The 24935-nt window shown below is 36.6% G+C and overlaps 1 protein-coding gene across 3 annotated transcripts in view; it reads left to right on the forward strand.

Moving 5' to 3' along the window:
* Positions 1–24935, forward strand: part of RAB28 (RAB28, member RAS oncogene family) — a 120318-nt gene that overhangs the window by 13333 nt on the left and 82050 nt on the right. For all 3 annotated transcript variants that reach the window (XM_011984130.1, XM_011984129.1, XM_011984128.1), the window contains exon 4: positions 14201–14330. In XM_011984130.1, coding sequence (XP_011839520.1) covers positions 14201–14330 — 130 coding nt within the window. The remainder of the gene's footprint in view (positions 1–14200; positions 14331–24935) is intronic.

The following is a 24935-nucleotide window of genomic DNA, read 5'->3' on the forward strand; positions in this document are numbered from 1 at the left end:
TTGGGGACTGGAGTGAGCTATGATCATGCCATTCTACTCCAGCCTGGGTGAAAGAGCGAGACTCAGTTTATAAAGAAAAAAAAAAAAGGATGATAATATAATAATTTTTTCTGCTTTCCAGAGATTCCAAATAAATGCTGTGTTAAGTGCATAAAGTCATTGACCAGTGGTCTATTTTGTTAAACTATTTTTAAATTCTATATCCAGGCTAGAGAGGCTGTGACTCATTATTTACTACTATAAATTGGAGAAAATGTTACTTTTCAAAACCAGTGATTTCAAAAACATCCTGATAGCATTTTAATAAACTCAATAATTTTATATAATAATATAATTATTCTTCAAAGTAGATCTATATTGCTTCTGGAGTTATAGATGCTTTATATTACCTATCTCATGAGTACTTTAGATTTTGGTATACTACAGGACAGAAATCTTCCACAGAAATGTTGAGACAAGCTTTTTCAGGATATCGGTTTAATGTGTTATTTAGGGTTTATTTTAGGTTCTCTAACTTCTGTAACTTCTGTATTGTATATAGAAAGAATTATACATGTCTGGGTCATTAAACTAATCAATCTGTTTCTTTAAAGCATTTCTTAACATCTGCATAGAAGCTTATTTGTAGGCTGGGAGTTAACTTGGACCCAAATAAAACCGATTATTTTACCCTCTTCACTCCCCTTACCCCCAGCAACATTTAAACGTTAGCAGTAGCCTGTTGAAAGTGTTGGTGAAAACTAAATTGAATTGACACCCCAAAAAGAATTAGTGAGGTATTTTGACAAGAACTAGTTCTAAGAATTGAAATATGTCCCAGTTAAATTCCCAGATTTTAAATTAACTTAAAAATTTCTAGGAGTCTTTAGAAAGATGTTATAGGCGATTTTTCATAGTGGTTAAGAGCAAACACACAGTACATAGTGTTTAGTGCCCTGTAACCTGTGGCTAACAGAGGCAAATAACAAACCTCAGAGAAGGACTGGATGTTTCATTTTTGTAGCTCTTTCTGTCCTGGAATCTAAGTGGTTTGCAAACACTGACCCACTGAGCATAAACTCAATGAAGTGTAGTCACTTGTGAGGTAGAACATAACCACTATTATGTACCAGTGGCCCCACACAGATGAGCCTGCTTTTTAAGTACCAACAAAAGGATTTGGTGCCTACATGACAGCTAGGGAGAGGGTGCATCTTAAAACTGGACTCTGCAAGACCTTCTGCTCTCTTTTGCTGTAAGTTTTTTAGTTGGATATTTGCCAACTTATAACATGTTTGTGCACTTTCTTTGCGTGTTTCTTACAGGTTATACTTATAAAGCAAGATATATGTTGTTAATGGCTATTATATAATCTGTATGATTTAATTCATTTCTATATATAACTAAAAAACTAAAGCAGATTATTTGTCTTGCATATAAGGGAGAAAACAAATAACCTGCATTTTGGGACTGGGAAACCTTTCATTTTTTGAGAATGTTAAACAGTAACAGTGTGTGTACTGTGTTTAGCACATGTTACACTGAAGAACTATATCTGTGCAATGCTTTACAAGACTGTTACTTGGTAGGCATCAGTGTTTGTTCTTTCAAAACTTCTTTCAAGGCCAGGTCAGTGGGTCATAATCCCAGCGCTTTAGAGGGCCAAGGCAGGATAATTGTTTGAAGTCAGGAGCATGAGACCAGCCTAAGCAACATAGTGAGACCCTTTCTCTACAAAAAATTTAAAAAATTAGCTGGGCACTGTGGTATATGCCTGTAATCCTAGCTACTAGAGAGGCTGAGATGGGAGGATTATTTGAGCCCAGGAGTTCGAGGCTGCAGTGAGCCATGACTGCATTCCAGCCTGGGGAACAGAGCAAGACCCCATCTCTTAAAAAACAAAAATGCTGTCAGTTATTACCTTGAAAATGGTATCCATTTGATTTACTCTCTCATAATGCTTATTAGATATGGTGGTGAGTGCAATAGATGAAAACAAACTACTATATAAACTAACATTATATAATATTTACTAAAAATCTTGATGTTTACAAAATACTATGGATGGTAGTATTTTCTTGGAATCGAAGTTGGAGGAAGGCAGTTAAGGCATAAAGTGAAGGAAACTGTTGTTGAAGAGGGATTTGTTAAACTTGAAATCTGATTTCCAAAGGTCATGTAGAAGATTTGGGAAGAAGAGCAGCAGCTGAAAGGTAAATTGGGAAGTGGAAGGAAAGGATGGTATGGGGTTGAAGACATAGGAGAGAGATAAATGTCAGATATGTGGTTGATAACAAAAGTTATCTGGGACATGAGACATGGCGATGGATTTAGATGACCATAAGATTGCCAAGAAAATTAGATCTAGAAGTTCCCAGGTAGGTTGCAAGATGTATTCCATGTTTGAGGGAGTTGTACTTTCTTGTGGCTGAGAAGATTCCGATAGTTTTCTGGAAGGGATCAGAAGAGTTCTGGATTGATTGATGTGGTCAGAGACTTAGGGATTTGAGGGTGCTGGTATTTGAGGGATTTGAGGCTCCTGAAGAGGTGAGTACTTAGAGGTCTGGCTTTGAGGCTGGTGAGTAGAGGCCCTGAGAGTCAATAGTTTTGATAATGTGTGTCTTTTAAAGATTTGGTCCATTATATTTATATTGTCAAATTCGTGGTCACAAAGTTGTTTATATTATTTTTTTAATGTCTGTGGAATAGGTAGTGAAGACCCTTATTAATTAATGTTGTTAATATGTGTCTTCTCTCTCCCTCCCTTTGTTTTTGGTTAGCCTGACTAGGGGTTTGTCAGTTATACTGATCTTTTTTTAAAAACACAGCTTTTGGCTTTGTTGATTTTTCTCTGTTGTTTTCTTCTTTAATTTCAATTATTTCTTCCCTAATTTTTAATTACTTTCTTCTGCTCGCTTTAGACTGAAATTACTCTTCTTCCTCTAGTTTCCTACAGTGGAAGCTTAGATTATTGATTTTTCTGCTTTTCTAATATATGCATTCAATGCTAAACACTTTCCCTAAGCACTGCTTTTTCTGTATTCCACAAGTTTTGGTAGGTTGCATGTATTTTGTTTTTGCTTCAAACTATTTTAAAATTATTTTTGAGACTTCTTTGATGCTTGTGTTATTTAGAATATATTGTTTAATCTTCACATACTTTGAGTTTTTAAAGCTATTTTACTGTTACTGATTTCTGGTTATAGTTTGAGAACATGGTTTTTTTGATTTCTGTTTTTACAAACATGTTAAGGTATATTTTATGGCCCAGAATGTAGTTTGTCTTGGTGAATGTTCCATGAGAGCTAGGGAATAGTGCATATTCTAATGAATACAGTAGTCTATAAATGTCAATTAGATGAAGTTGATTGTTAGTGTTGTTCAGATCAACTATACCCTTACTGATTTTCTGTTTGCTTAATGAAAAAAGTCTTCAACTCTAGGGGGATCTGCAGATTTGGAACTCCTTGCAGTTTTATCAGTTTTGGCCTCATATATTTTGATGCCCTGTTATTGGGTGCATATATAGAGAGGATTGTTATGTCTTCTTGGAGGACTGACTTATCATTATGCCAGTCTTGTCTTTAAACTTGATAATTTTCCTTATTCTGAAGTCTGCTTTGTCTCAAATTATATAGCTATTCCAGCTTTCTTTTTGTTAATGTTTTCATGGTGCTTTTCTATCCCTTTACTGCTAACCTGTCTGTGTCTTTATATGTAAGCTCAATTTTCCGTAGGCAATGTATAGTTGACTCTTCTTTTCTCATCTCCTTTGACAATCTGTCTTTTAACTTGTGTATTAAATTCACATACAAAGTGGTTATTGGGATAGCTGGGTTAACATCTGTCGTGTTCGTTTTCTATTCTTTGCACGTTTTCTTTGTTTATCCCCTCTTTTTTACTTTCTCTGGTTTTATTTGAGTATTTTCTCTCCTGTTTTAGCATATCAATCATACTTCAAAATTTTTTTTAGTGATCGTTCTAGAGTTTGCAATATATATTTTAAACTAAGTTTAGTGCTTCATGTGTAGTGCAGGTCCCTCAGAATATTCTCAGTTCATCCTTTTTGTCCCTTATGGCATGGCTGTCATTCATCTCACTTATCTATATGCTGTAATCATCCAGTACATTATTATTACTTTAAACAGTTGTATTTTATACCAATTAACAGTAAGAAAAATAATTGATACTATGTTATCTTCATTTTTTCCTTTTCTGATATTCACTCACTCTTTTTTTTACATTCTGTATGATTTTATTTAAAAAATGTTAACTTTTATTGTGAAGTGGCAGTTTATAATTGGTTATATTTATGGAGTACAGAGTGATGTTATGATTTATGAATACAATGTGGAATAATTAATTCAAGCCAATTAGCATATTCATTATCTCAAGTCCTTATAACTTTTTTATGTTGAGAACATTTGAAATTTACTTTTAGCAATTTTGAAATGTATGATATGTAATTATTAACTGTTTTAACCACACTGTGCAATAATTCTCAAAAAAACCTTTATATCTCCTGAGATTTTGTACCCTTTGACTATTTCCCCATTTCCCCCAACCCCTAGCCTCTGCAACCACCAGTCTACTCCCTACTTCTGAGTTTGATTACTTCAGATTTCACATAAGTGAGAGCATGCAACATTTGTCTTTTTGTGCCTGGCTCATTTCACTTAGCTTAATGTTTTCCAGTTCCATCCATGCTGTTGCAAGTGAGAGACTTTTCTTTTTTTGAGGCTTATAGTATTCCATTATGCATATATACTTCATTTTCTTTATCCATTCATTTGTTAATGGAAACTTAGGTTGATTACATAGCTTGGCTATTGTGACAGGGCTGCAACAAACATGGGAGTGCAAAAACCTCTTTGACAAACTGATTTCAAATCTTTGGGTAAATACACAGAAGTAGGATTGCTGGATCATATTCGTAGTTTTTTTTGAGGAACCTCCACACAGTTTCCCCTAATGGCTATTCTTCTTTACATTTTCACTGAGAGTGTACAGAGTTCCCTTTTCTCTATATCCTCGCTGATACTTGTTATCTTTCATCTTTTTGATAATAGCCAATAGCCATTCTGACAGGTGTAAGAGGATAATTTTTTTGCTTTTAATTTGCATTTCTCTGGTGATGTTCAGTATTTAAAAAATGTATCTGTTAGTCATTTGTCTTCTGAGTAATGTCTTTACAGGTCTTCTGCCAATTTTTAAATTTAGTTTTTTGTTTTCTTGCTATGGAGTTGTTTGAGTTCCTGGTATATTTTGGATGTTAACCCCTTCTTGGATGTATGACTTGAAAATATTTTAATTTGTAGGTTGTCTCTGCACACTGTTAATTTTTTCCTCCTTTGCTGCACAGAAGCTTTTTAGTTTTCCCGTATTGGCTATTGCTTTTGTTGCCTGTGGTTTTGGAGTGAAATTCAAAAAATTATTGCCCAGACCAGTATTTTGTAGTTTTCCCCCCTAAATTTTCTTGTAGTAACCTTGTAGTTTCTGGTCTTTGAAATCTTTACTCAATTTCGAGTTGATTTTTGTATATGTTGTGAGATATTGTTCTGCATGTGGATATCTAGTTTTCCGAAAACCATTTATTGAAGAGGCTGTCCTTTTTCCATTGTGTGTTTCTAGCTCTGTTGTTGAAAATCAATTGACTGTACATGTATGGCTCATTTCTGGACTCTCTCATTATGTTATGTTGGTCAGTGTGTCTATTTTTTGCTGGTACCATGCTGCTATAATTAATATAGCTTTGTAATATAGTTTCAAATGAAGTAGTGTGATGCCTGCAGCTTTGTTTTTCTTATGTGTTTGTGCTCATGATTGCTTTGGTTATTTGAGTTTTTTCCATGCTACTCATTTTTTCCTATGTAGAGTTTAGTTTCTGACCCATATCATTTTCCCTCTCCCTGAAGAACCTCTTTTAATGTTTCCTTCAGAACAGGTTTGCTGACAATGAATGGTCTATTTTTGTTTTTCTGAGAAGATCTTTATTTCTCCTTTACTTGTGATAATTTTGAGGGGTATAGAATTCTAGGCAGTTTTTTTTTTTAATTTTAATTTTCTGCCAGTATTTTTTTTTAAATTATTATACTTTAAGTTCTAGGGTACATGTGCACAATGTGCAGGTTTGTTACATATGTATACATGTGTCATGTTGGTGTGCTGCACCCATTAACTCGTCATTTACATTAGGTATATCTCCGATGCTATCCCTCCCCACTCCTCCCACCTGACAACAGGCCCCGGTGTGTGATATTCCTCTTCATGTGTCCAAGCATTCTCATTGTTCAATTCCCACTTATGGGTGAGAACATGCGGTGTTTGGTTTTCTGTCCTTGCGATAGTTTGCTGAGAATGATGGTTTTGAGCTTCATCCATGTCCCTACAAAGAACATGAACTCATCCATTTTATGGTTGCATAGTATTCCATGGTATATATGTGCCACATTTTCTTAATCCAGTCTATAATTGATGGGCATTTGGGTTGGTTCCAAATCTTTGCTATTGTGAATAGTGCGGCAATAAACATATGTGTGCATGTGTCTTTATAGCAGGATGATTTATAATACTTTGGGTATATACCCAGTAATGGAATGGCTGGGTCAAATGGTATTTCTAGTTCTAGATCCTTGAGGAATCGCCACACTGACTTCCACAGTGGTTGAACTAGTTTGCAGTCCACCAACAGTGTAAAAGTGTTCCTGTTTCTCCACATCCTCTCCAGCACCTGTTGTTTCCTGACTTTTTAGTGATCACCATTCTAACTGCTGTGAGATGGTATCTAATTGTGGTTTTGATTTGCATTTCTCTGATGGCTAGTGATAATGAGCATTTTTCCATGTGTCTGTTGGCTGCATAAATGTTTTCTTTTGAGAAGTGTCTGTTTATATCCTTTGCCCACTTTTTGATAGGGTTGTTTGATTTTTTTTCTTGTAGATTTATTTAAGTTCTTTGTAGATTCTGGGTATTAGCCCTTTGTCAGATGGGTAGATTGCAAAAGTCTTCTCCCATTCTGTAGGTTGCCTGTTCACTCTGACGGTAGCTTCTTTTGCTGTGCAGAAGCTCTTTAGTTTAATTAGATCCCATTTGTCAATTCTGGCTTTTGTTGCCATTGCTTTTGGCGTTTTAGACATGAAGTCCTTGCCCATGCCTATGTCCTGAATGGTATTGCCTAGATCTTCTTCTAGGGTTTTTATGGTTTTAAGTGTAACATTTAAGTCTTTAATCCATCTTGAATTAATTTTTGTATAAGGTGTAAGGAAGGGATCCAGTTTCAACTTTCTACATATGGCTAGCCAGTTTCCCCAGCACCATTTATTAAATAGGGAATCCTTTCCCCATTTCTTGTTTTTGTCAGGTATGTCAAAGATCATATGGTTGGTAGATGCATGGTATTATTTCTGAGGGCTCTGTTCTGTTCCATTGGTCTATAACTCTGTTTTGGTACCAGTATCATGCTGTTTTGGTTACTGTGGCCTTGTAGTATAGTTTGAAGTCAGGTAGTGTGATGCCTCCAGCTTTGTTCTTTTGACGTAAGATTGTCTTGGCAATGCGGGCTCTTTTTTGGTTCCATATGAACTTTAAAGTAGTGTTTTTCAATTCTGTGAAGAAAGTCATTGGTAGCTTGATGGGGATTTCATTGAATCTGTAAATTACCTTGGGCAGTATGGCCATTTTCACAACATTGATTCTTCCTATCCATGAGCATGGAATGTTCTTCCATTTGTTTGTGTTCTCTTTTATTTCATTAAGCAGTGGTTTGTAGTTCTCCTTGAAGAATTCCTTCACATCCTTTGTAAGTTGTATTCCTGGGTATTTTATTCTCTTTGAAGCAGTTGTGAATGGGAGTTCACTGATGATTTGGCTCTCTGTTTGTCTGTTGTTAGTGTGTAGGAATGCTTGTGATTTTTGCACATTGATTTTGTACCCTGAGACTTTGCTGAAGTTGCTTATCAGCTTAAGGAGATTTTGGGCTGAGACAATGGAGTTTTCTAAATATACAATCATGTCATCTGCAAACAGGGACAATTTGACTTCCTCTTTTCCTAACTGAATACCCTTGATTTCTTTCTCTTGCCTGATTGCCCTAGCCAGAACTTCCAACACTATGTTGAATAGGAGTGGTGAGAGAGGACATCCCTGTCTCTGTCTCTTATACACATCTAGATGTGTATAAGAGACAGGGGGCATCCCTGTCTTGTGCCAGTTTTCAAAGGGAATGCTTCCAGTTTTTGCCCATTCAGTATGATATTGGCTGTGGGTTTGTCATAAATAGCTCTTATTATTTTGAGATACGTCCCATCAATACCTGATTTATTGTGAGTTTTTAGCATGAAGGGCTGTTGAATTTTGTCAAAGGCCTTTTCTGCATCTATTGAGATAATCATGTGGTTTTTGTCTTTGGTTCTGTTTATATGCTGGATTACGTTTATTGATTTGTGTATGTTGAACCAGCCTTGCATCCCAGAGAGAAGCCCACTTGATCATGGGTCGGTAAGCTTTTTGATGTGCTGCTGGATTCGGTTTACCAGTATTTTATTGAGGATTTTCACAGTGGATGTTCATCAGGGATATTGGTCTAAAATTGTCTTTTTTTGTTGTGTCTCTGCGAAGCTTTGGTGTCAGGATGATGCTGGCCTCATAAAATGAGTTAGGGAGGATTCCCTCTTTTTTATCAATTGGAATAGTTTCAGAAGGAATGGTACCAGCTCCTCCTTGTACCTCTGGTAGAATTCATCTGTGAATCCATCTGGTCCTGAACATTTTTTGTTGGTAGGCTATTTATTATTGCCTCAATTTCAGAGCCTGCTATTGGTCTATTCAGGGATTCAGCTTCTTCCTGGTTTAGTCTTGGGAGGGTGTATGTGTCCTGGAATTTATCCATTTCTTGTAGATTTTCTAGTTTATTTGCCTAGAGGCATTTATAGTATTCTCTGATGGTAGTTTGTATTTCTGTGGGATTGGTAGTGATAACTCCTTTATCATTTTTTATTGGATCTATTTGATTCTTCTGTCTTCTTTATTAGTCTTGCTAGCAGTCTATCAATTTTGTTGATCTTTTCAAAAAACCAGCTCCTGTATTCACTGATGTTTTGAAGGGTTTTTTGTGTCTCTGTCTCCTTTAGTTCTGCTCTAATCTTAGTTATTTCTTGGCTTCTGCTAGCTTTTGAATGTGTTTGCTCTTGCTTCTCTAGGTCTTTTAATTGTGATGTTAGCGTGTCAGTTTTAGATCTTTCCTGCTTTCTCTTGTGGGCATTTAGTGCTATAAATTTCCCTCTATACACTGCTTTAAATGTGTCCCAGAGATTCTGTTATGTTGTGTCTTTGTTCTCATTGGTTTCAAAGAATGTCTTTATTTCTGCCTTCATTTCGTTACATACCCAATAGTCATTCAGGAGCAGGTTGTTCAGTTTCCAAGTAGTTGAGCAGTTTTGAGTGAGTTTCTTAATCCCAAGTTCTAATTTGATTGCACTGTGGTTTGAGAGACAGTTTGTTATAATTTCTGTTCTTTTACATTTGCTGATTTCACTTCGTTCTCTTCTTATTCGCATGGTTTCTGATGAGTTGTTCTCTGTAATTTTTCTGCTTTTTCATTTATGGATATTTTCCCTATTCTTCTAGCTTCTTTCAAGATTTCTCATTTTTTTTTTCTTTTGAGCAATTTGAATATATGCCTAGATATAGAGTTTTTGGTATTTATGCAAATTGGTGTTCTCTGAGATTCTTAAATATATGGTTTGTTGTCTAATTAATTTTGGCAATTTCTTGGTGACTGTTACTTCAAATACTCCCTAAGCTTGATTCTGTCTTCTTCTGATACTTCAGCTGTGTGTGTGATGCACCACTTCGGACTGTCCCACTGTTCTTTGGTGTTCTGTTTTATACATTGTTTTGTTCTTTTTGCATTTCAGTTGTAGAAGTTTCTATTATCCTGTCTTTAAGTTCACTGATTTTTTTTTTCCTATGCTGTGTCCAACAATGTACCCAACAATGGCATTCTTTATTTCTGTTACAGTGTTTTTGATATCTAGCATTTCGTTTTTATTATCCCTTGTTTTATTATCCCTATCTGTGCTTGCATAATGTTTTCTTTTTCCTTTAGAACCCTCAACACATTAGTCATAGTTACTTAAAATTGCCTGTCTAGTAATTACAAAATCTGTTTCATATCATAGTTTGGTTCTGATGCTTGGTTTCTCTCTTCAAATTACCTTTTGAAATTCCTTGTAATTTTATATTGAAAGCTGGACATGGTATACTGAGTAATAAGATTCAGGTAAATAGACTTAGTGTGAGGTTTTACGTTGTGCTGTATTTCATATTTACTTTAGCTGTGGGTGCCAGAGGCATTGATTCCTCTAGTATCCTTGTTTTTGCCTCACAGTCTTTTTTGGTATCTCCAGAAACTCTTTAGGTGAAATCTGTCTTGCAGCTCTTTCAGATGTTGGTGCCGTGGTGGTGGTGTGGTAAAGTATGGGGGAGGAGAAGCATGCTATATTTTTATGATAAACTTTTAGTCTTTAGTGAGCTTGTATTTCGGTACTGTGACCTTCACTCGTGTTTCTTTCTCCTCCCGGTTAGATGAGACAGACTGGCTACAGGAGGCTGGAGTTGGGAACTTCTCTTTCCAGATGGAATACAGTGTTCTGATTAAGCCATTTCTTCCGGAGAGTTTGCCTTTTTTGTGGCTAATGCTCTGGGCATATTTCACAATGGTTACTTTTCTCCTCTCTTCATGCCTTGAGAGGGTCTTTCTTGTTTCTTTACTGATAATCTGGTGGGATATCTGGAATCTGGTCGTATATCCATGCAAGTGTGGAGGTAGCCCCTAAGACTGAGGGGCCCTCTAGGAGTTGCTCACTCCTAAGCTAGACCTCAGTCAGCCTCCAGCAGTTTGTCAAAATTATCACTACTATTTCTAGAGGCTGCTACTCCAGGTAGGCAGATCTTGGCTGTAACTTTTTGGATTTGTTTGTCTTTCCAGATTTCAGGGTGATGATTTGCCTTGTAATATCAGTTTTCTGATGAGTCCAAGAAAAGTCACTGATTTTTTCTGTTTGTTCTGCCTTTTTCTTATTGTAAGGACAGGAGTGATGACTTCCAAGTTTTTTTTTTACATGTCAGAGTTGAAATTGAAGGTCCTATAATTCCTTTTATATTTTAACATTTTTAGTTTTCTCATTTTTTCATTTCAGAATTTCACCACAGTGGTACTAGTTATGATGGCAAGAACAAGGAAAAATAATACTTTTTACATTATAAATGGTACTGAGAATATGAACAAGGAGATGTTTGTGTTGCTAGATAGCTAGGTGAGTGAACAGGAGTTTATCCTTCTATATTTTTTGTGAATCCTGAAAGATTTCTAGGAATCACCAACTGAAAAATGTTGGGACACATTTGTCTAGATCAGAGATTGGCAGATTTTTCCTGAAAAGAGCTAGATAGTAAATATTTTATGCTTTGCAGGCCATGTTGTCTCTGTTGTAGCCACTCAGCTCTGCAGTTGTAGCACAAAAGCAGCCACTGATAATACTTAAACAAATGATTGTGACCATATTTCAATAAAAGTTTATCTACAGATACACAGTGTGGGCCAGATTTGACCCATGGCCATATTTACCAATTTGTGGTCTAGAAGAACAGTTTTTAATGTTTTTGTTCCATAGCTCTCATCCCGTACTGAATATCAGTAGATGGTGGCCATGTTTTATTTGCATATATTTTACCATATTCAGGTATTGTCCCATGTTTGGATAAAGGTTTTCATATATTAATCAAAAGGGTTCAAAAGGTCTTAAGAGGCAGAGGTCCAGGCTTTATTTGTGAGTTTAAAACCTACCTCAAAGTTGCCGTAAAAATGTGATTCTTCTTCACGTAGTTCATAACAAAAAAAAAATCTACAATTGCATGTGGTATGTTAATTTTAAAATAAGTACTTTTATCATTTCGCTTTATAATGTAGGCATATCAGGTGTTTTAAAAGTGAGGTAACAAGTGTTGCCCAAGATCAATAGATGGGACCAGGACTGGAATCCCAACAGCAACCTGAGTTCCAGTGTAGAGCTCTTTTCAACAAATAATGTATGATATCACCCATGGCAGTTGGAGCCATGTCATGGAGCCAGTAGATTGAAGATTAATCTTCAGATATTAGTTCTGGGGCTTTATTCTTAATAAGAAAAGTGAGATACTGTTTGTTTTAGACAATTCTATGTTGGGCATTATTTCAAACCATCTTGGAAGACAGACAGAAATAGATGTTCAAGTGACCAAAATGAACCCGATGAGTGATTTTGCATATTATAGAATATTTAAAGCGAAAGGGATCTTAGAGACCATCTAACTCAAATATCGAATTTTAGAGATAAGAAACCTGAGACATGGAGAAGCTAGGTAGCTTGGGGGCCAATATGGTTTAATAAAAGAGAATAATAATCCTGGAAGGTCATAACAGAAGTATGCTAGGACTGGCTTGCTCTAGCTTCAGAGAGTTAATTGTTAAATTTTTAGCAGTTTTTGTGAGCCAGTTATTAAAAACTTTTACAATGAAAAATTACATATAAAGTCACACATTGTATTAAAACAAAGGTATTTATATGCCTAATCTCTATCACTAATTATTTTGCTATGTATTTCTGTTATCTGTGTTCTCGAGGTTGTTTACATCTGCTATATCTATATGGTGGAAATGTTTTATATTGGTGACCTCCCCAACTCTGTTCAGTGGGTGTCATATTGATAGCTTAAAAATGACCACAGGCTAGCATTTACACCATGAAAATTGGCAAACATTATGGCAAACTCACCCCTGCTGGGCCCTGGACCCCAAGTCAATTGATTAATATTTACCAGTGTGTCACTAGTTATGACTTCTGTGTTCTGTGCTTATTTATGTGTTTAGTTTTGCTGCCAGACTGTGAGTTCCTTATGGTTTGGAACTTACATCTGTAGAATCCAGCACAATACTTGGAGTTTAGTTGACAGACAAATGTTTTTAATTATTTAGTCTTTGGTTCAAATCCTGGCTCCATCACTTACCTATCAGTATGACCTTGGTTATTTTAACCTCTGCTTATTATTTAAAATGGAAATCATAATACCAGCCGTTCATGATTGGTGTGAGTATTAATGAGAAGACCTTGACGTGTGTCTGGTATACAGTAGGTGCACAGAAGTAGTTGATTACTACTGTTATAACCTAAGAAGTCGACATAAATGCCATTAGGGTTCAGGCTTACACTGTATGTAGAGCTTTGTATTAAGTGTTTGACCACAAACTGGATGAGAATCAGGAATGTGGTACTGTTATTTTTGTGTGCATATATACTTCTCCTTCCCACACAAAATAATGAGATAAATTAAAAGGAATATGATATATAAGAAGCAGGAAGCAATCCTTCTGTTATATTTGGCATTGCTCAGACTCTCATTACAGTATTATGTCCAGTTTTACATTGCTCATTTTAAAGAGGATGTCAAAAAACTATATGTAGTGTGTCCTGGGAAGAATCAGCAGCTATGATTAAAGGGATAGAAAAATAGGCCCTTTGAGGCAAGTTTAAGGAACTGAGTTTGTTTACTCTGGAAAGGAGATGGTAGAGGAGTTACTTAACTATCTTCAAGTATATGAATGGTTAGTTTAAGAAAGATGCTCTCAGGTTCTCCAAATGCACAGTGGACTAAAAGAGGAAATCGACATTTCATTTAAAGAAAATTGTATTAAACACTTAAATTGTCTATCAAGGGATATCATGGAATCTTTGTTTTTGAAAATGTTTAAAAAGAGTAGCAGCAGATGAATATTTATTGAAAAGTTTTAATGTTTGACCTCATGGAAGTGAGAGGTAGGATTGTAGATGTTGTAGCCTTTTCTACTTCTTTGATATGATTTTCTTATATTTACTGTAACTTACCAAGCATATTCCAGATATCTTATTGGAAGACTGCTTACAATTTTGATAAAATTATGTTTTAGCTTGCATTGCATCTTAGTTGCTGGATTTGTCTTGAATGAAAACAGTCACTATTATCAATCTGCTAGTAAGCAATTTAAATGGAAGTTTATATATAAAACACATTTTATATAAGTTTATATATAATACACATTTGTATTTTTACATCCATTTTGACATATCTGAAGCATTACTCAAGTATTCATTAAGATTTTTTTCACCAAATAGTACTTTACATATATTTTGTAACTCTTTTGTGACAGGGAGTCCTCTTGGTATATGATATTACAAATTATCAAAGCTTTGAGAATTTAGAAGATTGGTATACTGTGGTGAAGAAAGTGAGCGAGGAGTCAGAAACTCAACCACTGGTTGCCTTGGTAGGCAATAAAAGTAAGTTATTACTGCTTATTTATGTATGGTACAGTTTACTTGCTTTTGTGGACAGAATGTTTGTGTTACCCCTCACCCCCAATATATATGTCGAAGACCTAATCCCCAGAATGATGGTGTCTAAAAGTGGCGTTTTTGGGAGATAATTAGGTCATAAGAGTGGAGCCCTTAAGAATGACATCTGGCAGGGCGCAGTGGCTAATGCTTGTAGTCCCAGCACTTTGGGAGGCCAAGGCAGGGGGATTGCTTGAGGCCAAGAGTTTGGGACAAACCTGGCCAACATGGTGAGACCCTTGTCTCTATTTAATTAAAAAAGAGAATGGGATTAATGCCTTCATAAGAGACACGAGAGAGAGAATAATTCTTTCTGCCATGTGAAGATAGGCAAGAAGCTGACTGTCTGTATACCAGGAAGAATGCCCTCACTGAATCCTGAATCTGTCAGTACCTTGATCTTGGACTTTAGTTACCAGAAGTTTGAGAAATAATGTTTGTGGTTTAGGCCATAGTCTATGTCATTTGTTATGGCAGCCCAAACAGAGGACTTATTGAGACATTTGCCTATCCTGTAGTTTTAATTCCTACAAAGAAAGGTTTGATATTTGGAAACAGCTTTTCTGGAGTGAGCAAATTATTTGAGTAGAAAATTCCTAAGAGTGTGCACAATCTTTTCAATAACCGTTTTGCTGCATGGTCTATCATAACTGCTCCACTGCTTTGGTCAATTCCTGTGAAGGTAAGTTTAGGTCTGACAGTGTGTGTTTGGGCTTCCTGTGGTCTAAGAAAGCAACATGGACTATTAAGAACAGCAACACAGCTGCAGATTTTATGATATTGCATTGCAGTTTCAGCTCTGTCCCAGAGGTTTTGAGCAATACATTTCATTAAATGATCCCCTATTTTAGGTAAGAAAGAAGTGTCTACATTGGAATTTTATATGCATTGTTTCTTGCTCCTGTCTCTTATAAACTACTTCTTCTACATTTTCGGGTTTGTTCTGAAATATAATTTTTTTTTTTTTTTTTTTGAGAAAGAGTGTATTAGGGAGAAAAGAAGTTCTTGGTAAAAACTATGGGTTTGCTAGTAATTTTGAGACCTGTCTCTTGGGCTATGATAGATAGCAGAGAAAAATTATAAAACTGAACTCAATACATGACTGTTTTTTGGTTCCTAGTTCTGCAATGCAGTGACTTAGAAAAAGAGACATTAATAAAGGTTTTCAAATATAGTCATGTGTTGTTTAACAACAGGATATGTTCTAAGAAATGTATTGTTAGTTTCATTGTGTGAACATTATAGAGTATATATTAGGGTTCTCTAGAGGGACGGAACTAATAGGGTAGATGTATATATGAAAGGGAGTTTATTAAGGAGAATTGACTCACATGATCACAAGGTAAAGTCCCACGATAGGCCATCTGCAAGTTGAAGTGCAAGGAAAGCAGTAGTGGATCAGTCCGAGTCCCAAAACCTCAAAAGTAGGGAAGCTGACAGTGCAGCCTTCAGTCTGGCTGAAGGCTGAGAGCCTCTGGCAAACCACCAGTGTAAGTCCAAAAGTCCAAAAGCCAAAGAACTTGGAGTTTCATGTTCAAGGGCAGGAAGCATCCAGCACAGGAGAAAGATGGAGGCTGGAAGACTCAGCAAATCTGCTTTATTCTAGCCATGCTGGCAGTTGATTAGAGCGCCCACCTAGATTGAGGGTGGGTCTGCCTCTCCCAGTCCACTGACTCAAATGTTAATCTCCTTTGGCAACACCCTTAGTGACAGACCCAGGAACAATACTTTGCATCCTTCACGCCAATTAAGTTGACACTGAATATTTACCATCACATAGAGTGTATTTACACAAACCTATATGGTATGGCCAACTACACACCTAAGCTATATGGCACAGCCTATTGCTCCTAGGCTACAAACTTGTATAGCATGTTACCATACTGTAGGCAGTTATAACACAATAGTGAGTATTTATGTGTGTAAGCATAGAAAAGGTACAGTAAAAATATGGTATAAAAACTCCATTATAATCTTATGGGACCACCATCATATATGTGGCCCATTGTTGATAGAAACATTGTTATGCAACACATGAATGTATGTGAAATATTGTATGACTCGATGTTTCCCAACTTATTTGAGGTCAGAAAAAGAGAAAATTACTTCAAATTTTACCATGGAGAATTTAAGTTAGGTATTATTTCCTGACTACAAGGGTTGTTAAATCAATACCTACATACATTACCAAGAGAATTATCTTTTCCAAAGGTCTTAAAAAATGTAGTACATTTCTTTTTCTCTGTAATTGTTTAGGAAGCAGTGCTTCCTGAAAGACCAAACCAAGATTTCTGTATTATGTGGCTTTGCACACTGGATGAGCATTTAATAAGTTCAAGCTTAATTTAAAACCATGATGACACAGGTGTGAATGTCATTTCTCTGAGGAGTTAAAAATACAGGCATTATCATATGCTCTGGAAAATAGTGTTACATATCATGAAATGTTATGGCTTGGGTAGAAATTGTAGTTTGCTTTTTAAAACCTTTAGTTAAATTTTGCTCATCTGTTTTGCAAATGATTCTTTTTAATTGAGCAAATCAGATGCTTTTCATTTCATTGAAAATCCCCCTTTGGCAAATCATGTTTTGATGAGCTTAAGTTCTGTTTCTGGGTTCAGCTTCTCATTTTAGTTGTCATACAAAGCGTTGACTTATATTATGGTTAAGTATGTGCTTTATAAAGGAGGCTTCACATTACCTTATGAGAAATTATAGAGTGTCTGTGGGAGAGGGGTTATAATTTGTTTTAATTTTTTTCAGGATATAATCTAACTACCACTTGGGATAATGGTGTAGTGATGCATAATTATATACATTATGTTATGTGTATGCTGTCCTGTGAGGCATCCACTGTTGGTCACTGTCAAAGACAGGCTGTTAGAGTAGATGGGCTATTGGACTGGACTGGTGGTGGCATGCCCAGGTTTTAAAAACAAATATTTGTACAAGTTATTTGAATTTATGCAAGAAATTGATGCAATGTTATGTTGGAGATTTAATAGCATAAAAGACAAGACTTTTTTTTAGTTTTATTTTTTTTTACTTTTGGCATAGCTATAACCCCTTTTTTGTATGTATTTATAATATACTCTTTCAGAATGAGATTATATATCAGTATATGCAGTCACACAGAATGTTATATATGTAAGATAAAGAGATTATAGATAAATATTTTCCTGAATATTATTTACTACATAATCTGTCACTGACGCAATTTTATGTGATCATGTAATGAAAGATCCTTCTGCAGTTAAACCTATTAGGGCTTTAACCCTAAGTCTCCTGAATATATTATGATTTCTATTTCCAAATTAATGTTATGTTGGTATGGTATAGTAGTATGTATTTATTTTCTTTTGTGGGGGATATAATTATATTAAAAAGCAATACAATTAACAAAGATTTTTCACACTGGTTAAAGGCAAAGCAAGAGATGTGATGGGAATACATGTGAAGCTGGATTATTATCCTCATTACATAAACATAGTCATCTTCTTCCTAAATGTGGTTTTAAAATTTATCATTGTGTACCTTTCTTTACAACTTAGGTAGAATGCATATGTTGAAAAGAAATGTGTAGACTGTGGAGATACTGGTAGCAGTAGCCAGCTTTTAGTTAGTAGAAGGAGGGAGAGAAAAAGAGAGGGTGAATACACATCTCCATACACGTTACAAGATTATTTGCTTTTTATTAAAATATATTAAACCTTCAGAAATTTGGGCTGAGGATAGAGGATATTCTGATACAAAGATGAATTATGGACTCATTTTTATGAAAAGTTAAATTTTATGGTTAAATATCCAGAGTAACTAGAGTAGGTTAATGAAATGGCAAATAGAGGAAGAGGCTTCTTTTAATGAAGTGAAAGAACGATTGGCAACTAGTACATTATGTCAATATATAATTCTTAAAAATTAACATTTATTAAAATGAAGTTTTCTGTGTTCCGTTTTTAAAGGCTATCAGATGCTAATTAGTGTTATTTTGTTTTACTGTATTGAGGTCATAGAGCTTTGGATTTAGACAGACTTTGCTTACAAGCCCATTTTCTTCACAGAAGAGCAGTGTGACATCATACAAGTTACTTTACGTTTTTATGCCTCAGTTTCCCGCATCTGGAAATCAGGGTAATAGTTTATGTTGGATAAAGTTGATTTAAAGATTAAATGAGATACTGTGTGAAAAGCACTGTGCTTGTGGTCTTTTGCATAGTAAGTGCCCAGTAACTATGAATTAGTTTATTAATCATAATGGCCTTTTAAAAGTACTGAGCATAGATAGCTTCAACTTGATTTATCACAAATTGCAAATTAGTAGAGCTAAAATTCATGTTCTGTGAAACTTTCCTGGAGAAAATGTTTATTAGAGAATTTCCTTATTACCATCTTATTTCTGTTCTCCCCTACCCCACCCCACCAGAGATTGATAGTTCTTATATTATGTGTTGGGTAGGGCCATTCTTTCATTGAACATTTTTGAGGGTCTGCTATGTGTATTAAGCTAGCCGTTGTTAATTTGCTGAAAGGTTGAGACAAAGAAAGTCTTTAAGGAGTGATGGGAACCTGCCAACTAGATCTTAATCTTATTCTCTGCCATCTTCGAATTAAAAAAAAAATGTCTTTGTTTTGCTCTATCTGGTTGTTGATATTAATAAATACACTTATGGACTTTAGCAAGAGAGCTTTAGCAAGATGACTGAATAGAGAACCTGGCACTTGGTGAGTGGAAGCCCAGAAGGGCAGTGTGGAGACACCCAGCCTCTGCAGCTCCGTCTCCCCTTTCCAGGTCAGATTGGTCCACAAACAGGAGAGACTTCCCCTTGTGGGGAAAAGGTAAGCAGAAGATTCCTACTAGTCTCCGTTGCTACCACAAACATCTATATTACTTACTACAGGAGAATCCCACAGTTCTTGCAAACCCTGACTCTAATCTGGAGAGCTCCTAGGAATTCACACAGCTGCCTTGCTCCAGATTAGGAGTACAAGGTGTGCATTCCTCACTCCCCACCCACCCCTTGTGAGTCAAGCTGCTGCAGCATGGTGCCATCTTGAGACCAGAGCCATCTCTGGAGTGTGCACTCTTCTGGGTATCATTAGCCTTTGGACCTCTCCAGCACTGGGACTCCATCTTCATTCCACCAAGTCCAGATGGGTGGCTGAACACCACAGCTTCAGCTGCTCAGAGCCTGGGCCCATGATTGGCTGTGACTCTGGTCCTGCGCAGTAGGGAAACCAATCCCTACTGCCCACATTCAAACAAGAGGAAAAGTCCGGCAGTCCTCCCAGGGCAAACCTGCCCTTGAGCCAGACAAACTGCTGTGTACCCTCCCCTGAGCAGGAGAGATCCTTGAACCACTGAGGGGCTTACACACCCTCAGGCTGGTAGAGTGGCTGTGTGTCTGTGCCCAGGGCCTGAGAAACAGCCCATAGGGTGACTTCTGGCAGACACAGTCCCAGGCTGACCGAACATTTGTGTGTCTGCATCCCCTGTCTGAGAAACAGCCCCATAGGCTGCCCATGGCAAATATATCCCCAGGCTGACCTAGCAGCTGTGCATCCTTGTCTTAGGTCTGAGAAACAGCCCCATAGGCTGCCCCTACCAAATACCCTCCCAGGCTAGCCATCGATATTCTGGGTCTGAGAAACAACCCTGCAGACCACCTCTGGCAGAAATGCCCCTAGGCCAGCCGAGCAGCTGTGTGCACCTGTTCCAGGCCTGAGAAATAGCCCTGTGGGCTGCCTCCAGCAGACACACGCCCAGGCCAGCTGAGAAGCTGTGTAGCCATGTACTAGACCTTAGAAACAGCCCTTGGCAGGCACTCCCCCAGGCTGGCCTAGCAGCTGTGCACCTGTGCCCCCAGCCAGAATAACAGGCTGCAAACCAGACCCTAAATTGGACAAGTTACCATATGCATGCATGCACCCTGACCTGAGAAACAGCCCAGCAAGCCCACCCATGGCAAAGTTGTACCGTCACTGCCACATACTCTCTCAGCCTTGACCACTGAGCCACTCATAAATGTCATGAGTGTGGATTACAACTGAAGAAACTGCATAGACAAACACTACTGTGTCCAACCAGAAACACACCCAGTGCACCTTCACTGAACTGACACCCAGGGCCCATCTTTATAAGTCTCTTATCATACTCCCTAGAATTAGAAGAGGTGATTCTTCTACCAGATGCCTAGAAATCAGCATAGGGACACATTAAACATGAAAAAGCAAGGAAATGACACCTTTAAAGGAATATAATGATACTCTAGTAACAGACTTTAATCATAAGAAAATATACAAAACGCCAGAAGTGGAATTCAGAATAATAATATTAAGGAAAGTCAGTGAGATACAAGAGAATATAGATAGAAAATTCAACAAAATCAGGAAAATAATTCATTATATGAATGAGGAATTCAACAGAGAGATGGATATAACCAAGAACCAATCAGAAATCTTAGAGCTGAAGAATTTAATTAATGAAATAAAAAATACTATCAGAAGGTCCAACAACAGATTCAGACCAAGGAGAAAAAAGAATTCTGCAACTTGAAGACAAGCCTTTTGAAATAACACAGACAAAAATAAATAAATAAAAAAGGAAAAAAAAATGAGGAAAACCTATAGGGGCAAAATAATATAGGATTATTAAGTGAACAAATAATTATATTATGGAAGTTCCAGAAGGAAAGAGAAGGGAAAAGTTGTAGAAAACTTATTTATTGAAAGAATAGCTGAAATCTTCTTAATCTTGAAAGACAGATGAACATCCACATCTAGGAAACTCAAAGAACCCAAAGTAGATTTAACCCAAAGAGGTCCTCTTCAAGGCGCATTATAGCCAAATTGTCAGAAGTCAAAGAGAATTCTAAAAACAGCAAAGAATAGTGTCAAGTCACATATAAGGGAATTGCTAGTGGACTAACTGTGGATTTTTCAGCAGAAACCTTACAGACCAGGAGAGAATAGAGTTACCTATTGAAAGTTCTGAAAGAAAAAGAAAAAAGCCTGTCAGCCAAGAGTATTACAATATGATACCCAGCAAAGCTATCCTTTTTAGACAAGCAAGAACTGAGAGAATTCATCATCACTGGACTGGCCTTACAAAAAATGTTCAAGGTACTCTTACATCTGAAAGTTCAAAGACAGTAACCACCATCATGAGAATATGTGAAACTATAAAACTTGCTGCTAGAGCCAATACACAGAGGAAAAAGAGAAAGAAAGAAATTTTATTACAACAGAAAATCATTCAACTATAAGAATAAGCCACAAGGAAGTAAGGAACAAAGGGTATACAGAACAACCAGAAAGCAGTCAATAAAATGACAGGTATAAGTCTTCACCTGTCAATAATAACTTTGAATTTAAACTCATTATGTTTCTCATTTAAAAGATAGACTTATTTAATATGTTAAGACAAATAAACAAAACAAGACCCAACTATATGCTGCCTACCAGAAACTTAAAGATACACATAGACTGAAAGTGAAAGGATGGAAAAAGATACTCCATGCAAACAGAAACCAAAAGCAATCAGGAGTAGCTATACATAAATCAGACAAAACAGACTTCAAGTCAAAAGCCGCACAAACAGGCAAAGGAGGACATCATATAGTAATAAAAGGATCAATTCAGCAAGAGAACATAGCAATTGTAAATATATACATACTTGATATCGGAACACTCAAATATATAAAGCAAATATTATTAAATCTAAAGGTAGAGATAGACTCCAATACAGTAATAGTTGTTGACTTCAGCACCCTACTCTCAGCATTGGAAAGATCACCTAAACAGAAAACCAACAAAGAAACATTGGATTTAAACTGCATGATAGACCAAACTGCACCTAACAGACATTTACAGAACATTTCACCTACCCAACAACTACATAATAAACCTTTTCATCAGCACTGGGAACTTTCTCAAGGATTGAGCCATGTATTAGGGTATAAAATAAGTGTCCAAAAATTTAAAAACTTTGAAATCATATGAAGTATCTTATCTGACTATATGGAATAAAACTAGAAATCAATAGTAGATGAACATTCAAAACTATACAAATAACTGGAAATTGAACAGTATTCTGAATGACCAGTGGGTGAAGGAATAAATTAAAAAGGAAATTTAAAAAATTCTTGAAAGAAATGAAAGTAGAAACACAACATACAAAAAGTTATGGGACACAGCAAAAGCAATACTAAGAGGCAAGTGTATATTAATAAATGCCTACATCAAAAAGCTGGAAGGATTTCAAATAAACTGCAGTGAATCTCAAGGAAATAGAATGCAAGGACAAACCAAACCCAAAACTAGTAGAAGGAAAGAAATAATAAAGATCAAAGCAGATGTAAATGAAACTGATACTAAAAAAACAAGAAGTTCAACAAAAGAAAAAGTTTTTTTTTTAAAGATATAATCAACAAACCATTAGATAGACTAAGATAAAAGGGAAGTCTCAAATAAATAAAATCAGAAATGAAAAAGGAGATGTCACAATAGATACCATAGGACTAAAAAGGATCATTAAAGACTCCAGTGAACAACTATACACAGTTTTGAGCTTAATAAAGAAATCAAGCAAGTAAGCTGAAGATCTGCTGCTAGAGTTGAAAACATACTACAAACAGTAGTAAGCAAAGTGGCACAGTACTGGCATTAAAACAGACATATAGACCAACGAAATGGAATAGAGAATACAGAAATAGATTCACATATTTACAGCGAATTGACTTTTAACAAATGTTCAAGAACACTCAGTGGGGAAAGGACACTCTCTTCAAGAAATGGTGCTGGGAAAATTGGATATCCATATGTGAAATAACAAGACTAGACCTTCACCCCTCACCCTATACAAACACAATAAATATAAAATCAACTAAAAATGTATCAAAAACCTAAATGCAAGATGTGAAACTAAAATTACTAGAGGAAACAGAGAGAAAACACTTCAGGATATTTGTCTGGGAAAAGATTTTATGAGTAAGACCCCACCAGCATAGGCAACAAAAGCAAAAGTAAGCAAATGGGATTATTGCAAATTTAAAAACTTCTGAATGAGAAAGGAAACAACCGAGTGAAAAAGTAATCTACAAATTGGGAAAAAAATCTGTGAACTACTCATCCAACAGGGGATTAATAACCAAATTATACAAGGAATGCAGACATCTCAACAACAAAAAACGAAAACAAAACAAAGACAAAAAAACCACCCCAAAAACCTAATCCAATTTAAAAAATGGGCAAATGATCTGAACAGACATTTCTCAAAAGAAGACAGAAATGATCAACAAATACATGAAAAAAAATGTTCCTACATCACTAATCATCAGGGAAATACAAATCAAAACCACAATCAGGTATCATCTAACCCCAGTTAGGATGGCTCTTACCAAAAATACAAAAGAAATAACAAATGCTGATGAGAATGTAAAGGAAAAGAACTCTTTATACGCTGTTAGTGGGAATGTAAGCAGTATGGATGTTCTTCCAAAAACTACAAATAGAACTACTGTATGGTTCCGCAATCCCACTGCTGATTATTTATCCAAAGGAAAGGAAATCAGTGTATCGAAGAGACATCTGTACCCCCATTTTTATTGCAGCACTATTAATAATATGGAATCAACCTAGATTTTCAACAGCAGATGAATGGATAAAGAAATGTGGTATATTTGCAAAATGGAATACTTTTCAGCCATAAAAAAGAATGCAGGCCGGGCGCGGTGGCTCACGCCTGTAATCCCAGCACTTTGAGAAGCCGAGGCGGGCGGATCATAAGGTCAGGAGATCGAGACCACGGTGAAACCCCGTCTCTACTAAAAATACAAAAAATTAGCCGGGCGCGGTAGCGGGCGCCTGCAGTCCCAGCTACTCAGGAGGCTGAGGCAGGAGAATGGCGTGAACCCGGGAGGCGGAGCTTGCAGTGAGCCGAGATTGCGCCACTGCCCTCCAGCCTGGGCGACAGAGCTAGACTCTGCCTCAAAAAAAAAAAAAAAAAAAAAAAAGAATGCAATCCTGTCATTTGTGGCAACAGGAATGGAGCTGGAGGACATTATGTTAAGTGAAGTAAGTCAGGCACAGAGTGTTAAACACCACATGTTCTCACTTACATATGGAAGCTAAAAATAGTTGATCTTATAGAAGTCACAAATATATCATACTAGAGGCTGGGGAGGGTAGGGGAAAGTAAGGGTTAGGAAGAGATTTGTTGAAGGATACAAAATTATAGCTAGATAAGAGTAATAAGCTCTAGTGTTCTAGACCACTGTAGGAAGACTATACTTAACAATAATATATTGTATGATTTCAAGTAGTTAGAAGGAGGATATTGTGGGAGGCCAAGGTGGGCGGATCACAAGGTCAGGAGATCGAGACCATCCTGGCTAACACAGTGAAAGCCCATCTCTACTAAAAAGAAATACAAAAAATTAGCTGGCGTGGTGGCAGGCACCTGTAGCCCCAGCTACTCAGGAGGCTGAGGCAGGAGAATGGCGTGAACCTGGGAGGCGGAGCTTGCGGTGAGCTGAGATCGCGCCACTGCACACT

The sequence above is a fragment of the Mandrillus leucophaeus genome, unplaced genomic scaffold, assembly GCF_000951045.1.
Source record: "Mandrillus leucophaeus isolate KB7577 unplaced genomic scaffold, Mleu.le_1.0 Scaffold261, whole genome shotgun sequence".
Lineage (NCBI taxonomy): Eukaryota > Metazoa > Chordata > Mammalia > Primates > Cercopithecidae > Mandrillus > Mandrillus leucophaeus.